Source organism: Trichosurus vulpecula, chromosome 9, assembly GCF_011100635.1.
Source record: "Trichosurus vulpecula isolate mTriVul1 chromosome 9, mTriVul1.pri, whole genome shotgun sequence".
In the NCBI taxonomy this organism is placed as follows: Eukaryota; Metazoa; Chordata; class Mammalia; order Diprotodontia; family Phalangeridae; genus Trichosurus; species Trichosurus vulpecula.
Window position 1 is genome coordinate 75181921 of NC_050581.1, and position 22240 is coordinate 75204160.

Here is a 22240-nt window from a genome sequence, read left to right on the forward strand (position 1 = left end):
CCCACCCTGGTCCCGGGTCCTTCGCTCTCGCCCCTCCCCCACAGTGTAGCCCGCCCCTCCCCCATTCAGTCCTGGCTCCCGCTGTCATTTAGGGACCGTCTACAATTCTGCTTCCGTCTGACCTGTAGGAACCGGAGTTTTGTACCGAACCTTCTCATTGGTTAAATCTGAGGTAAGCCCCGCCTATTCCTCCAAAGTGACCAATCCCGAAAGGTTTCAGAGGTCTCCGTGCTTGTGAGGGTCGTCCGGATACTGAGATGCTCGGGTTGATCTGTAGGCCTCAGTGGATTTTTTCCCAAGGTTCTTGGTGCTATCTGACTAGGGAACCCCGGAGACTGGCAGCTTTGGGGTCCTTCTCCGAGCATCTGAAGAGCCCTTGGAATTTCCTGCGCCCCTTTTTCGTTATACCTTCTACGCGTATCTTCAGATGAACGAACTCATTCCGAAAGGTAGTTTGTAGATGGTCCCTAATATTAGGGACGCGGCTCCTTTAAGTGTACAGGTAGCTAAGTCCCTGCCTGTGGAAGAAATCGCTCCTCTGGGGTCCCTACGCCCGAAGTTCGTACCCCGTCGCGTTCCCTGGGGAGGCGAACCAGTCTAGCCAGTGGGGCCGGTGGGACTTCGAAGGCACGGGCGAGAAGGGGAGGGGGAAGGGGAGCCGCGGGAGCGGCGGGGGTGGCGGCGGCGGCGGCGCGCGGGCGCAGGCGGGCGGCGGGGCAGCCCGCGGCTCCCTCCCCCCTCCCCCCGCCCCGCCCCGCGCCGCGCCGCGCCGGGGTCCTGCCGTCTTGGGTCCGGCTGCGCGCGGAGCGGGCTCCGGAGGGAAAGTCCCGAGACAAAGGGAAGCACCGCCGTAGCCACCGACCATCCGGGCATCTTCCGCCTCGATCCGGGACACTTGCCGGGGGCCGCGGCCGTGCTGAGGTGAGGCGACCCCATCTGGGCCGGGTCGGGCCGAGCTGGGCCCGGCGGCAGCGGCAGCAGCAGCCCCGCTTCCCTCCTCCCTCTCCCTCCTCCTTCCTGGCGAGGCCCGGCTCGGCCCCGCTCCCTCCTCTTCTCGGTCCCCGCCTGAGGCTGCGGCCATCGGGCCGGACCTGGCCTGGGAAATGGAGCGGGACTGACCGGGCTTCCGGGCTCTGGAGACCGGCTGGGAGCTGGGACACTTCCCTCTCCGGGGATTGGGCCGGGCTACCTCGGCGCGTCTGTCCGCCTCTGAGAAGGCCGGGGTGGGGGTGGGGGGGCAGTCCGGCCTCGGCTGCCAGCCGCCCTCCTCCATCCATCCCTCCTGGGAATCTCCGAGGCCCCGGAAGGGCCTCTCAAATTAGGTAGACGGGGAGGACGCATTTCTCTCTCCATTCTCGGGGAGGAAGAGTCATCCTAGCTGAGAGATCCCTGACAGAAGGGGCCAAGAGCTCATCTTGTTGAACGCTGCTCTTTTGCAGATAAGGAAACTGAGGCTTAGGGAGGTGAAAGGGACTGGCCCAAGGTCACAAGTCGAGATTGAGTCAGCTCCCTCCCTTGGCCGCCTGATTGTTTGCATTAAGTCCTGTTAGCAGAGAGATGGAGAGACTTTGGAGAGGAATACCCGATGTTTAGGGTTTTTTGAACCGGGAAAGGGGTAGGTAAAAATATTGCAGAGAACTGTCCTCGGAATGTGGTGGCTCTCTTAAAAAAGAGTATTAAAAGGCTTCTCAAAATGTACTCCCTGAAATGTTCAATCATGTCTCTCCAAACACCCTTCCCCCATTCCGTTTTTTCCCCAACAATTTTGATTGATTAATGCCTTTTGGAGTGATGGAACGCTTTAGCACATTACAGGGGTTGTGTGCACTGCTGTGGAACTTTAAGGCCTCCAGAATTGAGTTTTTCCCCAAGTATGGACCCAGTTATCTTATGTTCCGGTAGTAACACTGCAACCAAAATAATAACCACGTGAAACTGTAGTGAGAAGCTAAGGGATAGGTGAATTATAGTCCGAAATCCCCTGTGATATTACTGATATAACTTTAAAAATTATCTAGAGGTAGAGGAAAACTCAATTGGGTTATTTAGCTTCTCAGTCATAGCAGTGTAATTCTGATTGCTCCCTCTTTTGCCCCACCTCCGAAAAGAAAAAGTTAACAAGCTATCATCAAGTCTTTGAAAGGGATACACAGCCAAAATGTGATTGGTTGGATTAAGAGAACATAGGGCACTAATTTTTTAAAAATTTTTTTAATATTCTAATCTCAGGGCTTGATTTTATTATTAACAACTCTTGGGTTTGCTACACAAGTCTTGCCTGATATAGAGCAGAAATTGAGAGAAATTAGCAAGAGGAAAACTGGATTTTATCTCTTCAAAGTAGAATCTCATAGTCTTGGCTATAAACCTTATTACCCCCTGCATACACATGCTTTTTTTAAAGTGCAAACAATTAATTTTTCTCTACCTTTATCCTTGAGTTCTCTTCACTTTTTAAAGAAAAATACCCATTCCCTCTTGCATTCTTGGCAGGGTTTCAGAGATGCTTTGTCCCTTTAGGAAGAGTGAAAGGAAAGTCCAGTTTTCACTTGTGAGAGGGGAAGACAAAGTTGGCAAGAATACAAATGTATAATAAGTCCACCAAAAAAAAGACTTTTACAATTATTTCTTTGGTTTATAGGCTCAGTTATTATTCTTAAACATACAGAAAAATTTGAACAGGACATAGAAATAAGACTGTCAGTCCCTTTTTGGTTGTAGTGGCTTAAGCTCAAAACAAAACATTGCTAAGACTGAAGGTTCTCCTGAAGTATACTAATTCCAGATGATGGGACACATTAAAAAATTTTTTATGTTTTTATTTTTCAGTATCACAGTTAAGGAAGTGGTTGAGTGTTATGGGAGTGATTAGAACAAAGTTGCATTTAAAATGAAGTGAAATTAGAAATTCAGGTCCATAATTTTAACCTTTTTTTTTTTTTTAAATTTAAGCTTTTACTAGACTTAAGGAATGGTGGCTTAAAAACATCTTAAATGTCTCATTAATAGGGAAAATGCTGTTAGAATCTGATGTCAAGAGGGACTTTCTAGGATTTAACTAAGTTTTTTGAATTCATTACAAATTGTTGTGGTTCTATTACAAAAATAGATTACACCCTAGAGTCTTGAATGGTTAGGAGATAGATACTTTAGAATGGTTTCAGTTTCTAGTTCTGAATTGTTAAACAGATGTGCCAGAACTTTGTTTCACTAAGTGATGGATCTCATAGTTACTGTTATGTACGTGAGGGTTATAGAAGGTGTAATGGGAATATGAAGCATTTTAAGTGTGATTCAGGCTGACATGTAAGGATCAAGCTATTATTAGAGAGAATGTAAGGAAGAAACAAAATTGCAACGTTTCAGTTTAACTCAGTGTTACTTAAGGGTGTTTTTACCTTGTCTCTGAACACTTGATAAGGTTTTTGCTCTTTCTTCATGACTTAATTTTTCTGCTTTTAAACTACTAGGAACACTTGGTTAATCAGTTAAGTGCTTAATATCTGAAGTTAGACCAATTTTAAAGTGGAATCTGGTTATTTACAACTATAAGGTAATGTCTAACTTCCCCTGATAAACAGAATCCTAGAATTGGAAGGGACTTTACAGTTATTACGGGTGTACATTTAAGGTCTTTACTAGCATTTCTAAAAAAGCACGAAGCATTTTGTCTAGTATCTAACCAGATATACTAAAGGGTAACAGGTAATTTAGGCTAAGACTAAGGGTTGGAATTGTCCTTGAGAGATTACTTTGTCCAACAACCTCTTGCCTTAGTTCAAGCTACAAATAATTTCCAGAAGAAAAGCTATTATATAATTTGATTTTTTTACATATAAGTAGTTAGGCTTGCATTATACAATAGAAGTAAGTGTTTCTTGCCCATTATACCTGTGGAATCAGAGGCAGTTGTAGCTCTTCCATTCTCTTACTTCTCATAGAAACTAGAGCAGGAAGGGACTTAGAAATCATCTAATCCAATGCTCTCATTTTACAGATAGTGAAATTGAGACCGGTTGAGTGACTGGCTCAAAGTCCTTTGGGTAGTAAGCTGCAAAGCCTGGACTCAACTCAGATCCTTTGATTCCAAAAGTCATTTTTTTTTTGCCTTTTTCCTTCTTTTTCTTCATAATTACACTTTATGCTTGCTTGTAGGCATTGCTATTCCTATTGATAGTACTCATAGCTATAAAGGTTTGACCTCTGCGCAACTAGATAGAACAGTGGTCTGAGAATGAAAAGATCTGTTTTGATTTCTAGTTTTTGCTGGATGACCTTGAACATCACTTCAATCTTTCTATATTTCGTTATCTTTGAACTGTCTGTGTTGGGTTTTTTTTTTCTCCCTTGTCCCCTAGGGACGTTATAAGGGTCAGATGAATTTTTCTAAGTTTGTTGAGCACTCTGAGCTCTTGCAGCACTTTATAGATTAAGGTGGTTCAGGATGATTATTAAAACAGAGATGCTACTGAGTTTGAGGTTTTGCTTTGTTTTTAAGTGAGAACCCTCATTCATGGCCTTTCAGAAGTAATATGGTAACTTCCTTGGTGATGCATTCAGCTATATATTCCCTTCCTTAACTTTCTTTGAATATATTTGTGAGGAAGGTTTTAGGCAGGGCAGAAAAGGAATTGAGCCATACATGGGAAAGAAATGGACTGACTAGAATTCTGGAGGAGTACTGTTTTTTGCTTTTTTTTTTTTTTAATAAAAACATTAAACATGTAATGTATATAAAACACTATGTTACTCATAAAGGAAGATCTAAAAATTACATGATTTTTGTCCTCAAGTAGTTCACAGTATCTTTGTTTTTTGTTTTTGCATTAATTTTTTTTCCTCAGTTACCTATACACAAAAATTTTTAACATTTTTTTTAAGTTTGAGTTCCAAACAATTTGATACAGATTATACATGTGTACTTGTGCAAAACATTTCTATATTAGCCAAGTTGCAAAAGAAGACAAAATTCTAAAAAACAAAACAGAAAAAAAGATGACAACAACAAAGAAAGATTAAAAAAAAATGCCTTAATCAGTGTTCAGACTTAATTCTTTCTCTGGAGGTGGATAGCATTTTTCACCCTAAGTCCTTTGGAATTGTCTTGGATCACTGTATTGATTAGAGTAGCTAAGTTATTTACAGTTAATCTTCATACAGTATTGCTGTTTCTCTGTACGGTGTTCCCCTGGTTCAGCTCACTTCACTTTGCATCAGTTCATGTAAGTCTTTCTAGATTTTTCTGCAGCTATCCTTTTCACCATTTCTTATAGCACAATAGTTAGTATTCCATCACAATCATAGTACAACTTGTTCAGCCATTCCCCAATTGATGGGCATCTCCTCAATTTCCAATTATCGCCACAAAAAGAGCTGCTATAAATATTTTTGTGCATATAAGTCTGGAGGAGTGTTGTTGCTCCAAGCTTGATGTTTTATCATTTGGATGCATTTTTTTTTTATGAAGAGGGAGGGATTAAAAAGCTTCAGGGTAAAGCTCTCAGTCTGTAGTAAACAAACACACACAAGCAAATCCTTGAAACCTAGTTCTTTTGGTAGTTTGTTTGAGGGTCTTTAATTGGAGGGTGTCTTTTCTCTGGTTTTCGTGGACTGATGAGATGTATTTGAGTACCTTTCCATGATGCATTTTTTTGGACTGTTTTGCTGTGTGTTAGCTGGGGGAGTTGTGAAATTCAAGTAATCAGCATTGTTTAGTAGCTTGTCAAGACTGGATTGGGGGAGAGGGGTGGTGTCCATAATTGGGTAGAGAGAAGTAATTTAAGCCCCTACTAAGTGACAGTTTATAATATACGAGGCTTTCATTTTTCTGTACTGGACCTTCCTTCTGTCAGTGTCATTGCCCAAAGTATCATTGTGAGTAATTTTCCCTGGATTCTAGCACCTATCCTGAAGATACATTGTGCTTTACATGGGGCATTTCTTTTCACTAGAGCTGAGTGGGTGGTCTTTAACATTTCATGAGACTTAGAAGTGAATAAAGTAGACAGTTGTACTAATTTATACTACAGAAATGTTACTGCTACCTTTTCTCTGAAGGAAACATCCAAAAACTTGTGACCATATTCCTAAGGATGTTCTCTTAATAGTACATCTAATATAATACTACAATCTAGCTTTTGTTGTCCTACTTTTAAGTGAAAGATTCCTTTGTCTTCATGGTAGTACTTGGTATATATTTGAGTGTACATCTGAGCAGTTCTTTTATAACCACCAGGACACTGACACTCTCAGAGGTTGGTAGGGCTGGTAGTTAGCACTGTTTTATAGATGAGGAAAGTGGGGCTTGGGTTAAGTCACTTCTCTAATCCAATCCTCTCCCCAGCTACATTTCACAGAATATCTTTATGGATTTGACAAATACACAGAGTGCATAGGATGGGAGGAGCTTGAGTTTCATCTTTCCTTTGCCCTCCTCACTTTGTAAAGTGGCTAATGAGAAGGAAAAGATCTGCCAGATGGAGAGAGAGGGCAAGGTATCTGGATAATCTAGTTACTTGTATTTAGTGCCTGTCTCACATCGCAGTTCTCTTTTTCTTCTCTAGGTTTCACCCACAGTTAACAGCCTAAGCTCTTTATTCTTTGAATGTGCTTTTTTTCCCACTCAGCACCTATATTTGAATTCTGGGCCCCAAGACAGGTTTCCCATACTCTTTTTGTTAACTATAAAATAAGCAGTTCTCCTTCTGGACAAGAACTTCATAATGATATGGTTGGTATCTGGGCTATATAACTGCCAAAGTAGTTGCTGCCTGGCCTTAGCAGCTTAGGAGCACACACTGCAAACAGTGGCACAAGTTCCAAATTCATATGATGCCACAGGCCAATATCCATCCCTTCTGTGCTCTGGTCTTTCCAACATCACTCCTTTGCTGTTTTGGCCTTGTCATTACAGTGAGATTGTGCTACTGGCCAGCCTCAATTCTGATGGATTAGATAGGGTTGTATTTATTTGGTGAGCATTTGTTAAATTCGTATTGTGTTGTAAGGCAATGCACTAGGCTCTGGGGTTGGAAGGACAAGATTAAAAACAATCCCTGCTTCAAGGAACTTATATTCCACTCATAAGGGGAAGATTGAGATTTGGGGGATAGGGGTGAGTGTTACAACAGTACTTTTGTGCTTTGACCCTTTAGGAAGGCTGAGAGAGAGAGAGTAACAGGGTAGAGTGAAAAGTCTGGAAATACTGCTTAGAACTACAGGCCAGATATAATGTCTTGATTCTTCTGTGAGATCTTATTTTGGCAACTGCTTTAGTCTTGTCAATGTAGTGAGCACTAATCTCTTCCTAGTGTAGTACAAACAACAAACACTGGGTGGAGTTATCTTGCCAGCTTTTTAGTCTCTTGAGTACTTGATTCCTTTAGTAATCTGTGTTTGCTTTTGGCAAAAGGTAATGGATAAGAATTTTCAGGCATCCTCTGCCTCCCCCCAAAAAAAGTGGTGGTAGGGAGAGGGTATAAAATCAAGTTAGTGCTGAAGACTGTCCTGACCTAACACTATCTCTTTCATATTTGTACTAGAGGGACTTTGAATATGTCTGGAATAGCCCTCAGTAGACTTGCACAGGAGCGAAAAGCTTGGAGAAAAGATCATCCTTTTGTAAGTACAATACAATTTCTGTGTAACATGCAAAATGTGATATAGCTTTTTCTTAATTGAACTACTGGCTAAGAATTGTTTATTCAGGTGTGTGACTGTGCCAAAGTGGTTGGTCTAGTTAATAGGATTTATGTTTCCAGAGCATTTGAAGTGAGATCCTTCAGTTGATGCTTTTGTTTTTGTTTTTTAAACTTAGGGCTTTGTAGCGGTACCTACGAAAAATCCAGATGGCACAATGAATCTCATGAACTGGGAGTGTGCCATTCCAGGGAAGAAAGGGGTAAGATTTCTCAGTAGCTTGCCTTTTTCACCTGTCTCACACTTTAGCAGAAGATGCAAATAGGTCGGAATTGGCCTATGGAATTCGAAGTAAAGTGAAAACTTTCTGATGTAACCTTTTCCAAAACAAACTGGGTGCTTGTTTGTTTTCCTATTTGCTTATACTTTCAAGGTACTGCTAGTGCCCTGACTATCCAATCCACTTAAACTTCTAGGTATTTACATGTAAGTAGGCCAATTTAGGTTCTGATTAGAATACTGACCCAGTAGGGTAATTGAGTGATTTTAATTCCTTTACTAGGCTAGATCACTTTTGTTCCAGTGCTAGAGACTGCAACTTTAATCCTAGACAGCCATCTTCAAGGCTGGTTTAGATGGTGCAGTATAACCTATTCCTGTGCTGGAAGAATAATACAAAATATGTGCTGACAATGGGCTAAGATTGTCATAGCCACATATAGATAGCGTGTCTGCATGTTGGTAACCATGTCACTTTATACTTTTATGGCGTTGAGTAAAAGGCAGCACCATGACACTCAACTGCTAATTTGTTTTCTTCAACAGAATTTCCAGAGTAAGGCTTTGGTTGATAATTTGGAGAAGAGCCTTATAAATGAATAAAATGATTGATCAGAACCTGGAAGGAAAGAGTGCAAGAATTATTTAGCATGAAAGAACTCTGGGGAAATAACAGCATGAGAATTTTTGTTTAAGTATATATGTATTTTAGAAACTGGGGTGTTTTATTTTTTAAATATCTCCTTAGCCTAAGACAAGGCAAAATAGATTTATATAGTTCCAAAAGAGACTTTTGCAGACTTTATGTTCAAAAATAGGAAATAGGAATCTCTTTGCTAGAAGTCTTTGGAACTGAGACAAATGATGGTTTGTCTAGTTCAAATGTTAGCCATGAAGTGACATAATCCTCTGAATTCCATGAAAAGAATCATGGGTATCCTCATTGACTTCAAAATTTGGACTCATTATTTGTTTTAGTCAATCAGCAAACATTATTATTAAATTCCTTTTTTTTTGCCGGGCACCCATCTAGATGGCTGGAGATGATAAAGAAAAAGCATGAAACAATTCCTGCTGTCAGGGAACTTGTAATAACTTGAAATAATTCTGTGATGGTCCACATTTGTGACTCATTTGAACTAAGGAATATGTACTAGATTACCAAAACCTTTTTGACCTAACTGGTCAAAGTAGCTACTTGGGCAGGTCTCTTTGCTAAGGCATATAATGTCAAGAAAGATAGTGCTGCATCCCCAACAAGTCCATTCAACCTTTCTCTTCCCCTCTCCTCCCCCCCAAACTATTTTGAATGGGACCTACTTAGTTAGATTTGTCTTTCCAAAAAGCAGCCTCTTACTCCTTTCTTTTGTGAATAATCATAGGGAGATGTATAAAGTGTCTTTGGCCTTTATTTTGACCTTCTACCATTCAGCCATTCTCTGATATCCTGTTTCCAAGATAAGGCAGATGCATTTCCCAGAGAGAAAGGTGGCAAAGAGTAGTATTTCATAAAGTAAAAATATAGTTGTGGCTTTTGTTTTTTTTTTGTACTAGAACCCTGAAATTCATCTGAATTGGAGCAGGGAACACAGCCTCTTTTTTGACAGCCAAAAATCTCCTACTCACCTAAGATGAGCAACGAAGAACTGTATCTAATTGAAATCATGGGGGAAAACTTGGCTAGCAAAATGTAGCCATGTAGATTGTAATCTTTTATACTCCCTTACCCTTCTTTGCCAAAACACTATTCTTGGGATTTAGAACTATGAAGAACTTTCAAAGACTTAAAAGCCCAGGTTCTTTTTCTTATACTATTGCTTTCAGTACTTCTCTAGATCTCCACCAGATCCCATCATCTGCAAATCCTAATTGTGTTTTTTTTCCCCTAAAGTATAGGTTTGACTTTATTACCCTTTTCCTCAGTAAACTCCAGTAGCCTCCTGTTAACTTCCAGGATCAAATATAAAATCCTTTGGCATTTGAAATTTTTCATTACCTGGTCTGTTCCTCCCTTTCAAGCTGCCTTTCTTTCTATTCTATGATCCAGCCATACTGCCATTTGAACACCACACTCCATGCCTAGAATGCGCCCCCTTCTAACTTCTGATTCTTAGAATCCCTGGATTCCTTTAAGCTTTAGCTCAGACACCACTTACTCTAGAAGGCCTTTCTTGATTCCCTCCAGCTACCAATGCCATCTCCTCTAAGGTTACCTTCTATCTGTTCTGTATTTATCTTGTGTGTGCTGATCTTTATATGTTGTCTTCCCTCTTTGGAATGTAAGCTTCAAGGGCAGGGACTGTTTTTGTTTTTGCATTTGTTTTGTATCCTTAGCCCAGTACCTGGCACATAGCAAGAGCTCTCAGTAAATGCCTGTTGATTAATTGAAATTGTGTACAGGCTCCTGGCTCTTTGTGAGCTCTACTGGTGTATTTATTAGGCAATTTTGTTTAAAGTGACTATATGATACCAGGCAGATCTGGGGTATATAATAGACATCAGTAATCATCCTCCCTATTTTTACTTATCTTACATCAGAGGCAAATGACGTGCCTAACTTTGGTTTAATTCCCTGGCAGACACCATGGGAAGGAGGTTTATTTAAACTGCGGATGCTTTTTAAGGATGATTATCCATCTTCACCACCAAAATGTAAGTACAGTAAAGTCTAAGTAGGCAGGTCTTCTTAACAGTTTCTACTACTGCAGTAACCAAAGGCCTCCTGAGATCATGTGACTGCTGAAGCCGTAGGGCCTACCAAAGGAGAATTATTTAGCTGTTAAGAGAGGCTGAATGTGTAATTTAAATGAATGTGACTAACTTGAGATTCACTCTAATTACTAGCACAAATGCCTCATAGCCAGAGTTTTAACCACAGAAGTCTATGCTCGGTGTGCACTGAGGCTGTCAGGTCTTGGCCTAGAAATTGCAGAACGTTACCTGTTCAAAACAGACCTTTTTGTGTCTGGGGATTTCATTGGCCAGGTTCAGAAGTTCTTTATAATTCATTGTACAAACCTCATTTGTTGTCTTCTGTTGTTCATATCTTGGATAACATATAGTCCTCTAAACAGAGGTTAAGTTTGGGGGAAAGATGCAACCACATTTGAAATTTTTAAGGACCTCAGCATTTTGGTGTAAGATTCATGGCCAGTTGTTTGCAGCAAAAATTGTTGATGTGACTGAATCTTCAGAACTATTTCCTGGAAAATTCTGGAAATTTTCTTGAAAAATGGGTGATTTTAATTCTAAATTGGTGATATATTCCCTACCAATTTAAAACCCAGAATATGGTTTTTTCATTGAACAGATGGGCTTAGATGGCCTTACATCAGGTTGGCCAAGTCCTGTAGTGCCATTGAAGGTTCCATACCTAACCATGTAATCATAGGATGTTTGAATTTTAAAAGGATTTTAGAGATGAAGAAACTGAGAGACAGTAAGTGATTTACCCAAGGTTACACAAAGTAGTAAGGGGCAGAGCCAGGAGTTCAACCGCATTCCAAAATCAGTGTTGTTTTTACTATACCACACTGTGGTCACCATGGTCCCTCTCTGGCTACTTTGGGAAGGTGTACTAGATCACAAAAAACTGGGGTGGGGAAGAGTTCATCTGGGTTCCACTAATCCCCTCAAGAGAAGGGAACAGATGAATGAGATTGCTAATCTGTGTTGTCTCCTTTCCCAGAATCTTTGGACTGCTTTCTAGCTTTGTTCTTCAAATTGGAAAGGAGTTTTTTTTTCTTTTTCCCTCTCTATAGACCATGATCATAGTTTGTAATTTTGTCTTTAAAAGCTGTTAGCATTTTCCTCATAGTTTAGCAAGGGCTCTGTGGATTAACCATTAATTTTGGGATTTTTGTTTTTATTTCTTTTGGGTTACTAAATCTCAAATAGACTCCAGATATGTGAACTACTAGTAGGCCTTAGCTCTAGAAGCTGTACCTATTTCTCACAAAATGCATTGGAACTCTACATTTTAATTCAGCTTGCTATCTTTCCCACCATTATCTAGGTAAATTTGAACCACCATTATTTCACCCAAATGTGTATCCTTCAGGCACAGTGTGCCTGTCCATCTTAGAGGAAGATAAGGATTGGAGGCCAGCAATCACAATTAAACAGGTAGGGAAATCCTCCCAGCTGGATAGTTGGCAAAAAGACTTTTTGTAATCTTGAACAAACCATGACATTGAAGCTACCTTTGCAGAGCGTTAGGTTTTCACTTTTCTAATTTTTTGAAAAGGCTTGACTCAACTTTTCTTGTCTCCTATACAGATCTTGTTAGGAATACAGGAACTTCTAAATGAACCAAATATTCAAGACCCAGCTCAAGCAGAGGCTTACACAATTTACTGGTTAGTAGTTCATTCTAACACTTGTTTTTATTGTATGTAATTTGTTTCTCTTGACTTGTGTGCTTTTGTCAAAAAGCCTGTTCTAAAAAAAAAATGTACCTTGTATAGCAGGGTTGACTATAGAGAGCTAGCTAAAGTTAGTGTGATGTGCTTCACATGAGAATAAGCTGTTTGAATGATTGACTCCAAATCTCCAAATTACCCGTTTATTGTAGAAGAAAGTAACTCTCTTTGGAATTTTGCTTGGAGCCTCTGTAGAAATCTGGGAATAGGCAGAGTACATCAGTTCGTTTGATGGTGGTGAGCAATAGTAATACCAATCTTTTGCCCCCTGTAGACTTTCTTAAATTTAGAGGGAAAGGGACTCCCTTGCTTAGCATATTGACCTACCTACACACCTACCTTGTCATGTAGAAGAGCCAGTGATTGTGCGTAAAAGGGACATTGATGAGGGACAGAATATCTGTATGACCAAAGGGTGCCTGTACAAGTCTCATCTTTTTGTAGACGCAGGATAAAGCCGAGGGGCTTGGGCACTGTCTTTTTGATGATGGCTGTGCAACTTTAGTTCCTCACTTACTTTTTACCTTCTTAATTTGCTAATTAATCTCCTTAGTCATCCTCTCCTTTGACTACATTATATCAGCATTTAATTACAACAGGGTCAGTTTCTACATAATTTGCCACCGTCCTTGGTTGTAGAGCACCAGTGTGATTTATTCAGAATTCCAAATAAGACACTAAACTTATTTTATCAGGCAAAGTGAAAGGAAGAGCACACCTTGTACAGAGGGGTAATCTGCCCAATTTCTGCCTGGGCCAAGGGTTTTGGGATCTTTCCAGTCTGCTTTTACACTTGCAGAGGTATTGAATCTTTACGTCCTCTTTGGGGAGGGCAGGTGATAAGATTTTTCTTAGCGCTCAGTTTTCCATGCCTGTTAAGTTTGAACACCTTTCTATCTTTTTTCCTTCCTACGAGGCCCTGTGTAGATGTTATCTGGGTTTTGGAAGCAGCTAAGACAGAAGGAAGGGAGCAAGGAATATAAGAAAAGCAGCCAATTGTTTCAGCCTTGGTAGGAATGATAGAGTAAAATGCCCCATCACTTAAATGTCCTCCTTGGGAGGAGGTAAGGATGGGTGCATTTTCTTTAGCTAAAATTAGATAAAAGATGTACAAGTACTCATTATAGTGTAAAGCGTTATTCATCCAGATGGAAATGGGGTTGTCACTGATGAATATTGTGACATTAGCCCCCTCCTATTGGGAAACAAAATGACTTTTCTGTGCCTGTGGTCTAACTCTTAGGGCAGTGAGGGAGGGCAGATAAAATTTGTTTAGAATTCACTTTTTGAGGAAAAGATGGAATTTAAGAGTTGAGGTTGACAACCTGGAGTCATGAAAATACTAATAGGATTTGGGAACCTGTTACATGAAAATTCTTGAGTAAAGGGAGTCATGTGAAGGAAGAAAAGTAAATCTCCTTTTTAAAATGGGTCATGGTCCACATTTGGGAACCAGATACAAGTATACTCCTTAAGCAAATACATTATGACATTTTGCAGGTATAGAAATGTCTGGAGAATGAGGTTACTTAGGTAATTTTGCAAGAATATTTACTGTAAGATTCCTTTAAAAATAAGCTCCGTTTTTGTGTTTATTCAATTTATAGAATTTAGAGAGGTAACTATTTAAGATAGTATTTCAGTAGTTGTGGCTCTATTCTAGGGGGAGGCTATAAATTCTGAAGTAGAGCCAGGTGAACACATGACCTTTTATGCGCATGGAACAGGTGAGCTGGGGTAGAAGTAATGCCCACACATCACAGAATGGTGCTCATTCAACTTGGCAAGGGCGTATCTCCTTATAGAAAATCAGCCTTCTTGAGAACACAAACATGTTATTTTTATTTGGAAGTTAAACTTAAACTTGAGTTGCTAGATTTTATTTTAAAGTTGTTAACTTGGAAAACTTGGCCCTCTCGTTATTCTGTTTCATGAAAAGCTAAACTAATCTGTAATTAGTTCTCGGTAATGGGCCTAACTCGGATACTCTTGGCTGTCTTGAAACCGACCCCTTGAAGGGCTAGTACAGCAGTCTGCCAAGTCTCTGGGAAAGGAGGGTCCAAAAAAGTCAATGTGGACGAGTCAGCACTTCGAGGGGCATTTTTGTCTCCTTTGGGTTTGCAGGAAATGTGGGCTTTGTGGTAAAGTTTTGTGCAAAAGAATGAAGACCCCAATTAACGGTTGGATGCCAATTGTTAAAAGAAATAGCATTCAGCATTAACAAAAGTTCTTAGGTTGTGTAGCATCCTTAGAAAAATATTTTGGTTTTGGTTTCATGGGATTTTTGAATCGCATAGTTCTGTAGGAAAGTTGGATAGTAATTCATATTTCCTCCCTCTAATCTAGGAGTTAAAAGCCAGACTGGTATATAGCCAGTATCTTTTACGTGATCAGGGGACTTAGTGCTGGGCAAAATTCTAAGAAAGCCACCTGTTTCTTTGCTTAGGTCCCTTCTGTCAGGAAATTGCTGGGGAGAGAGAGGGAGGAGAGAAGAGAGATACGTTGTATGTATGTGTGCTACTGAACTGACCATGTAGTGGAAAGTCATTGGCGCAAGAGTGTTTCTGCCAGGTAGTAGTAATGCAAGCTTCTTCGTGTCTGTTAGTGAGGTGTTCAGGAAAGAAATTCTGTAAATATTATCTTCCTCAGTCAGTTCCCAAGATGTTTTCTACTTCTTGCAGCAATCTCTTCCTCAGCCAAATATAAAATTCCAGAATTCTAAAGCAGTTAGGACCACAGCATTTATAGACTCAGAACTATACCTCATTTAACAGATAAGGAAATTGAGGTTTCGAGAAATGAAATGAATTGTCCAAGCTTACATAGGCAGTGAGTGTCAGAGGTGAGATTCAAATGCAAGTCCTGTGATTCCAAAGTCAGCCCCCTTTCCACTGCACCATATCAGTTATTTTCATTTATAACTACAATCCAAGATTTTGTGTCTGTTAGTGGTTGTGTAAGTGCTGACCACTTTTCCTTTTGAAAATTAGCAGTATTTGCCACTGCCACTCCAGCACATCCTAAGGGACAGTGGTGGGCTACCTGAGGCCTTGAGGTCCCATGTGGTCTTCTGGGTCCTTGGGTGTGGCCTTTTGACTGAGTCCACATTTTACCGAACAAATCCTTTTATTAAGAGGATTTGTTCTGTGAAGTTTGAATTCAGTCAGAGGGCCACGTATGGCCTTGAGGCATAAGCTTTCTGACCCCTTTCACCATGAAAAAAGAGTTACAAAGGAATACGTAAGAAAAAAGAAATCAAAAGCTATTTGTGGCTTGTCTAAAGAATTAGAAATTAAAGTTAAAGAAGTTACCTAAAATATGTGAATGTTTCTAGAATGAACTTTCAGTGTCATCCAGAATTTTGCTCGTGTTTTCCAGTTGTATACCACTTTCCTAATTCTAATTAATGGTTTTAATTTTTCCTGTCTTTAAACCAATCTACGTATACTATCCTAGATTGTTGTCTTTTGTAATGGAAACCACGAGATCTGAATGGATAAAAACTTGTGTGTGTATGCTAATTGAAAGGGGTGTGTGATTTTGTTAGTGTAAGAAGTGCAGTCACATGTTGGCAAAAAATGCCTTCTTTCCTTCCCATCCTCCCTTTTGCACATGCTCCTGAGAAGGCAGTGCAGAATTGTTTTTATTCCTGCCTGTCTGCTGACATTAACTTTTCTCCTACGTTGTTAACCTACTCAGAGTTCAAATGGTAAGCTCTTCCCAAATCATATCTTGCCTCTCCTATAAAAATGATTGATCCTTCTCACCTACCTTCCCATTCTTGTCATCAGAATTTACTGTTGTCCATTTATAGGTTTCCATTTATAATCAGCTACTGCCCTACCTCTGTCTTAGCTTTTCTTTATATAATAGCTGGCTTTGGAGTTGGAGGACCTAGTTCAGATCTTCCTTCTGTCGTTAAACTACCCACTAGCCAGTCACAACCTCTCTGGGCCTCATTTTCCTCCTCTGTAAAATGAGGAGATTAGATGACCTTTTATGTCCCTTCCAGCTTGATGATTTTATAATTCTGCCTTTCACAGTCCTATAAGGGCATTCACCTACTTCTTATTTCTAAAACAATCTTCATCTAACTTAGCTGTTTCCCTCTGCATTCTTTCCTTGCCCTGGGTTAAGTGTTCTTCCTTCCTGGATTCTGTATACAACCTGTCTGAGATCTACTATGCAAAGCCAAACATTCGTGGTAATAGGAGCTGTTTTATCTAATGTGCCTTTCTTTCTCTTTCTCTCTCTCTCTCTCTTTTTTTTTTTAAACCTCAGCCAAAACAGAGTGGAATATGAGAAAAGGGTTCGAGCACAAGCCAAGAAGTTTGCACCCTCATAAACATCGATCTTGTGGCATCTTAAAAAGGAAGGGATTGGTTTGGCAAGAACTTGTTTACAAAATTTTTGCAAAATCTAATGTTGCTATGTACAATGACTATTCACTTAGGGGAGGGGGTTGTGTGTGTGCCATTTTCCATTTTCGCCACTTGTATACAGTTCTGAATTCGCTGAATTGCCCCCAGTTTTTTCATACAGGGTCTCTTCCTTCAGTCTTTTGTATTTTTGATTGTTATGTAAAACTTGCTTTTATTTTAATATTGATGTCAGTATTTCAACTGCTGTAAAATTATAAACTTTTATACTTCTATAAATTCCCTAGTATCTAGTTTCATTTGCTCTCTGATGCAGGCATGCTTACAAATGTTTAGAACTCTTATTTAGCCTCTAGCTGGCTGTATGAAAAAGGAAGTTCATAACCTCTCCCTTTCCCTACCCTTAATTTGTTTTTCTATCTTTCAGAGACTAGGTTATATTGCTTACAGGCCCCAGAGATCCAAAGTCAGCCAGCATCTTGTTTCTGCATCACTTCCTTGTGTTTATATGGCGTTTTGTCTGTGTTGCTGTTTAGAGTAAATAAACTGTTTATATAAAGGTTTTTGTTTCATTATCTTCTTCATTAAAATGAGTGCAAAGAGGAGGCTTCTAGTTTAGACTTTGTCTTCAAACTAACATAGCCACCCTTCTGTTGCCTACTCTGTAAAGACCTCTGTGTATAGACTTATCTCACTAGCCCTCCAAACTAGGGCCAGCCTGGGAGCATTCCAATAGTTTGTTTGGCTTCTTGGTGACCTAGGAAGCCCTGATTGGCTCTTATACCTTGTCCTTATCCTTTTGTAAATACTGCTATGTTAAAAAATATATATCTGTATGTATAAGGGGTTTTTTCTGTTATTGTTGGGGTTGATTTCTTTTTTTCTTTTCCTCCCTACCTTTGGGGCTGTTCACTATTGGACATATTTTAAACCTGGTTAATCTGAATTGGTTTGAACTCTCCCTTTTAAACATCCAACCAAGTGATTGGTGAATACATGGCCCCTTGCCCTGCAGAAATGCAGGGCTTTAGTGGTTCCAAGAGGCATTTTAATAATTAAGTTCTAAGTATTAAATGCCAGACCAAAACTAAGACTAAGGTTTAACAGAGTGAGAAGACTGGCTATAAAGCAATAACTGAGCAAGTCAGTCTGAAAGCTGCGTGTACCTGGCTAGGGACCCAAACCTAGATTAACCAGATGATAATACACTTGTGCTGTGTACTTTAACTCACTGGTAACAAATGAGCTTTCCTCTTATTGAAAATGGCATCCTTCTACTCCAAAGAGATCTGTTGCGACAGTGGGACGGAGTTGATGGCTTGGATAAGGCTCCCTTTTTAATATATTCGCAAAAGAATCTCAATTCTTGGAAGTGAGCACCGTAGGGTGGAAATCACTGCTTTGTGAAAGGAATGACCTCATTCATCTCTCTGTAGGAAGGATCTGGGGGAGAAAGCAACTCACGATTAGTGCCCTCTCACAGTAACCATACTCTTCCTGTTTCTCTTTGTTTGAAAATGTATTGAATGGCTTTGCAAACAGGTTGGAGGTTTGATCCTAAGCCATATGCTTCTGGTATCAATGGCTGTCTTAGAAATCATTTGCATGTTCCTTATTGCGTGCTCTTGTAGGCAGTCTTTTTCCAGAGATTCCCCTAGAGTAGGCTTTTAAACCATGTAGGTCACAGGCATTCACTCCAGCTGCACGCTTTGCCTCCAGTGGCTCAGTCCACAAGTGAAAGTCTGCACGTGTGTCCAACACATACAGCTGTGGGGCACAGACAGATGCTTTTTCAGCAGGCAGTTAGCTTTCTATGTATCTAGGGAATAACACTTGTACGTGCTTTGTGGTTTCTGTTGCATGAGACTCCAATTGGGCACCTGAATATTGTTTCTGGCACATGCCCTGTAACCCCAGTTGTACGCTGAGAACGTAGTGAATCATAGTCAATAAGCATCTAAAGGGCCTTTTCATTTGGCTCTTAAGCTTCCTGAAATTGTTTTCTATTAAATAAGGTCATTCTAATTTTTAAAATTACCTTTAATTTATTGGAACAGGAGACTTGGGGGGAAGGAGGCCCTTTTTTGCCCTCTCCACCTCCCTCAACCCCAGCTGGTAGAGTATGACTTTGGGGGGATGGGAGAGGAACTGCCAAGCAGTCTCTGCTCCAGACTTTCAATAGCTGGTTTGCTGAGCCTTTGTCAGTCATGAAAAACGACTCTCACATCTGTTCCATGCACTGATATGTGGTGATTGAATTAAGGACTGATGTTTGAGGTGGGCCTTAAAAGAAACATAACTTTAAGGCATCTCAGCAGCTTGGAGTCAAGTCTTACTTTAGCTTTGGCTATCAGATTCTGCCAGTTTTGGCAAAATATGTGTTGGAAGTAGATAGGAATTAAGAGGTGGTGGGGAGCACCCAGTGTTCATTAAAAAAAAAAAAAACATTCCTCCCTGATATTGGGAATGTAGGGATCTTCGTGTTTTAGATTTTCAAGAGCATCAGTGGAATTGACCAGACCTTTTATCAGAGCTGTGAGGATGGAGAGTAACTGATTCCAAGTTAGGGCAACCACTTTTAAGAATTATGTTAAATCCATTGCTCCATATGGAAATAGACCTTTCTTAGATCAGGGTTCTCATATTTAAACAAGTTAGAAACCGAATCTAGCTCTCTAAACCCTCTGATCACCATAACAATTGGACGTGAAGTTGAGCTGTCTGGTGCCCATAGGCAAGGGAGTCATTCATCTGAAACATTGTCAGGCTGGCTCCAGGGACTACCAGACCAGTGTCTAGCTCACATGATATTGCTGACTTCCCCTAAGGAGAACGCTTTCATTGGGAAAAACTAATTGGAAGGAAGATACATGGGCTTCATATGTTCTCCACATAGGGAAAGACTGCTTCTGGCCCAAATTAAACTAAACAGGATATGGAATAATATTTTTATTTTCAAAAACACAATGGTAGGATATTTCCCACCTAAAACCCCTAGGCTAGACACCTTCTAGCACGTCATCATCTAGCACTTGGTTCAATTCAAGGTTAATTTTTAAGACTTTTAGGATTTTCATTCACTTCCAACTCCATTTGAGGTACGAGTGCCTTGTTTGCTTGCTTAATATATTTTGTATTGTTCACTAGTTCCTCAGTTTGATATTTGCAATTTATTTATAATGCAAAGAATATGACATGGGTAATTCAGCTGGATTGTATATTTGTAGCCTGCTCCCAGAATGTCTTATTTTGTAATGACTGAACTAAATCTAGTAATAGTTAAACATGTATATGGTTAATATATATGGAAATACAATATATTTTATAGTTAAAAGTATTCTAAAGTAATTGATGTTTCTAGCAAATTGTAGTGATTTAAGGCTAATGAAATGTTTCTTTTGTACCACAATTCTTGACTTAACAAAGATGTGAATCTTGTAATGCGAGGACTATGAAATATGATCATCCTGTTTTTAAATGTAAGGAAAAAGATTGTGTTCCCAGCATGAGAATCCTATAGTAAGGAATTGTGGGAAATAGGTAACCACTGTATCTGAGAATCCTCTCATTAAAAAATTTCCATAAAATTGACATGTAGGATGTTTCCTTTTCATGCACTGCCCTTGTCGTTCTCCTGGGTGGTAATGAGCTTTGGAAGGTTGAGGCTGGTGTTGGTATCCCTTACCCCAAGGGGCCTTCTCTCATCCATTCGCCTTGGACTCTTAAGTTGCATACTTCAGCACTTGCCTGACCCAGGAATCCTGGGAGGAGCTCCATGGCAAGAAGAGATTTGTTTATGAGGATATAACTCCTCAGTGTCTTAGGGACATCAGCTAAGTTGATACCCCCCTTTTAGGTCTATGCTTCAAAGTCCTTAGGCAGATATAAAACTTGGGGTTAAGTACATATAGTAAACACATTGATTTGCCTTGGTAGGAATCAGCGCAGGATTTAGAGGATTGGTATGTATCACCTCTTTAGGGGAAAGGAGGAATTAGGCAGAGCTAATGGGCATTGGCCCTTCCTTTCAGGATCATAGGATTGTGGATTTAGAGCTGGAAGGGAACTTAGAGGCCATTGAATCCAACTTCTGTATTTAACAGACGGGAAATTGAAACTCAAAGAGGTGAGTTGCAGAGGGTCACACAGTAATAAGCATTTGAGGCGGAATTTGAATTCCAATCTTGTTGGCTCCAGAGCTATTACTCTATTACTCAAACAGGTAAGCTGTTTGAGGTGTTAGACTGTTTCTTGCTCCTGGGCTTTGTTTTTCCTAATGTCCTTCAAAGAAGACTCTCTATGTAGATAGGGCAGAAGGAGCTTTTAGAGAACTACTGGCTAGTCATAGTGTTTAAATTGTCCTTTGGACCTGTGTTATACAAACAAAGTTCAAATATAAGATGTATGATCTAGACACTAATAATGCCCATCTCTACTCTGCTCTTCAGAGTTGTATCAGAAATCATTCCTTTCCTGTAAGAGCTAAGTGATGTCCTTGATATATTCTAGTGAGGTGCTACTGTGGATCTTCACCACCTCAGATAAATGATGTGTAAAGCCTTACATATCAGGTGTTAACCAACACTTTTGCCAGAAGTCCCTTAGCAGATCTGGCTAAACTTCAGGTACTGTTTTTTGTTCAACTTTTCTCTCAAGACAGCATATTTCAGTAGAAGGAATACTGGATTTGGAGTTAAAGAACCTGGATTCAAATTCCAGCTCTGCTATTTACTGCCTGCATGACCCTGGGCAAGTAAGTCATTTCACCTCTTTGAGGATTAGTTTGCTCATCTGTAAAATGAGGGAGTTGGGGTAGATGGCTTCTGAGGTTTCTTCTGTCTTAATTTATTCTCCTAAGAATCATTTCTTGTCATGTGTCAGTCTCCACCTCTGTCATCCCACCCCCTTTTCCTAATTTGGTAGCAATATTTTGCTTTGAGGGCTCCCAGGTAAGCTGTCTAGGTTCATGTAGCCCTTTTGAGGTTCCTTTCAACTGCAGAGTTAAGTGCTAAAAAAAACTCAGTATAGGGTGGGGGGAGAAATGTGGCCTAATTTGATTTCCCGAGTCCCCAATGTAGAAGGGTTTTTGAGTACAGGTTGGGTGGAAGAGAATCTTCATCCTTCACCCTGACACAATAAGTGGTCAGTAAATGTTAATTGATCATTTAACTCCTTTTCTGATAGAACTTGGTAGTTTAAAAAAGTAGAGACTAAGACTAAGCATCCTGAAGGGGTGGATGGCTTTACTGTCATCCTATCTTCTCGGTAGCATGGTCATGAATGAAGACTGTATTAAGAAATAAGCCTGCGGAGAGGCATAAATGGCCGCATTTGGGGAAGATTAAGGGGACCTAGGAGCTTGTGAGGGACACATGATTTAAGGGGGACCAGGGGAGACACAAAGCTGGCTTATAGTTTTTTAAAAGCTGCCGAGTGTGTTATTGGTGATAACCAATCAGCTGAAGGTGGGATGCCTGAACAAGAGCTACTTACTGGGTTTGGGAAGGGTTTTTTGCATATGTT

The 22240-nt window shown here is 40.2% G+C and overlaps 1 protein-coding gene across 1 annotated transcript; it reads left to right on the forward strand.

Moving 5' to 3' along the window:
• Positions 1–764: 764 nt before the first annotated feature.
• UBE2I (ubiquitin conjugating enzyme E2 I) lies at positions 765–20308 on the forward strand. Its single transcript, XM_036738200.1, has 7 exons — positions 765–921; positions 7542–7620; positions 7817–7900; positions 10497–10569; positions 11933–12042; positions 12196–12275; positions 16620–20308. Exons 2-7 carry the CDS (start codon positions 7555–7557, stop codon positions 16681–16683), a joined length of 477 nt encoding a protein of 158 aa, XP_036594095.1. The 5' UTR covers positions 765–921; positions 7542–7554; the 3' UTR covers positions 16684–20308.
• The last annotated feature ends 1932 nt before the right edge of the window (positions 20309–22240 follow it).

Bases quoted from the DNA above. Each gene is read 5' to 3' on its own strand.
- UBE2I (XM_036738200.1), top strand. From the start codon at position 7,555: ATGTCTGGAATAGCCCTCAGTAGACTTGCACAGGAGCGAAAAGCTTGG. The intron at 7,621-7,816 runs GTAAGTACAATA...TTTTAAACTTAG, and splicing joins GGAGAAAAGATCATCCTTTT to GGCTTTGTAGCGGTACCTAC. The intron at 7,901-10,496 runs GTAAGATTTCTC...ATTCCCTGGCAG, and splicing joins CCATTCCAGGGAAGAAAGGG to ACACCATGGGAAGGAGGTTT.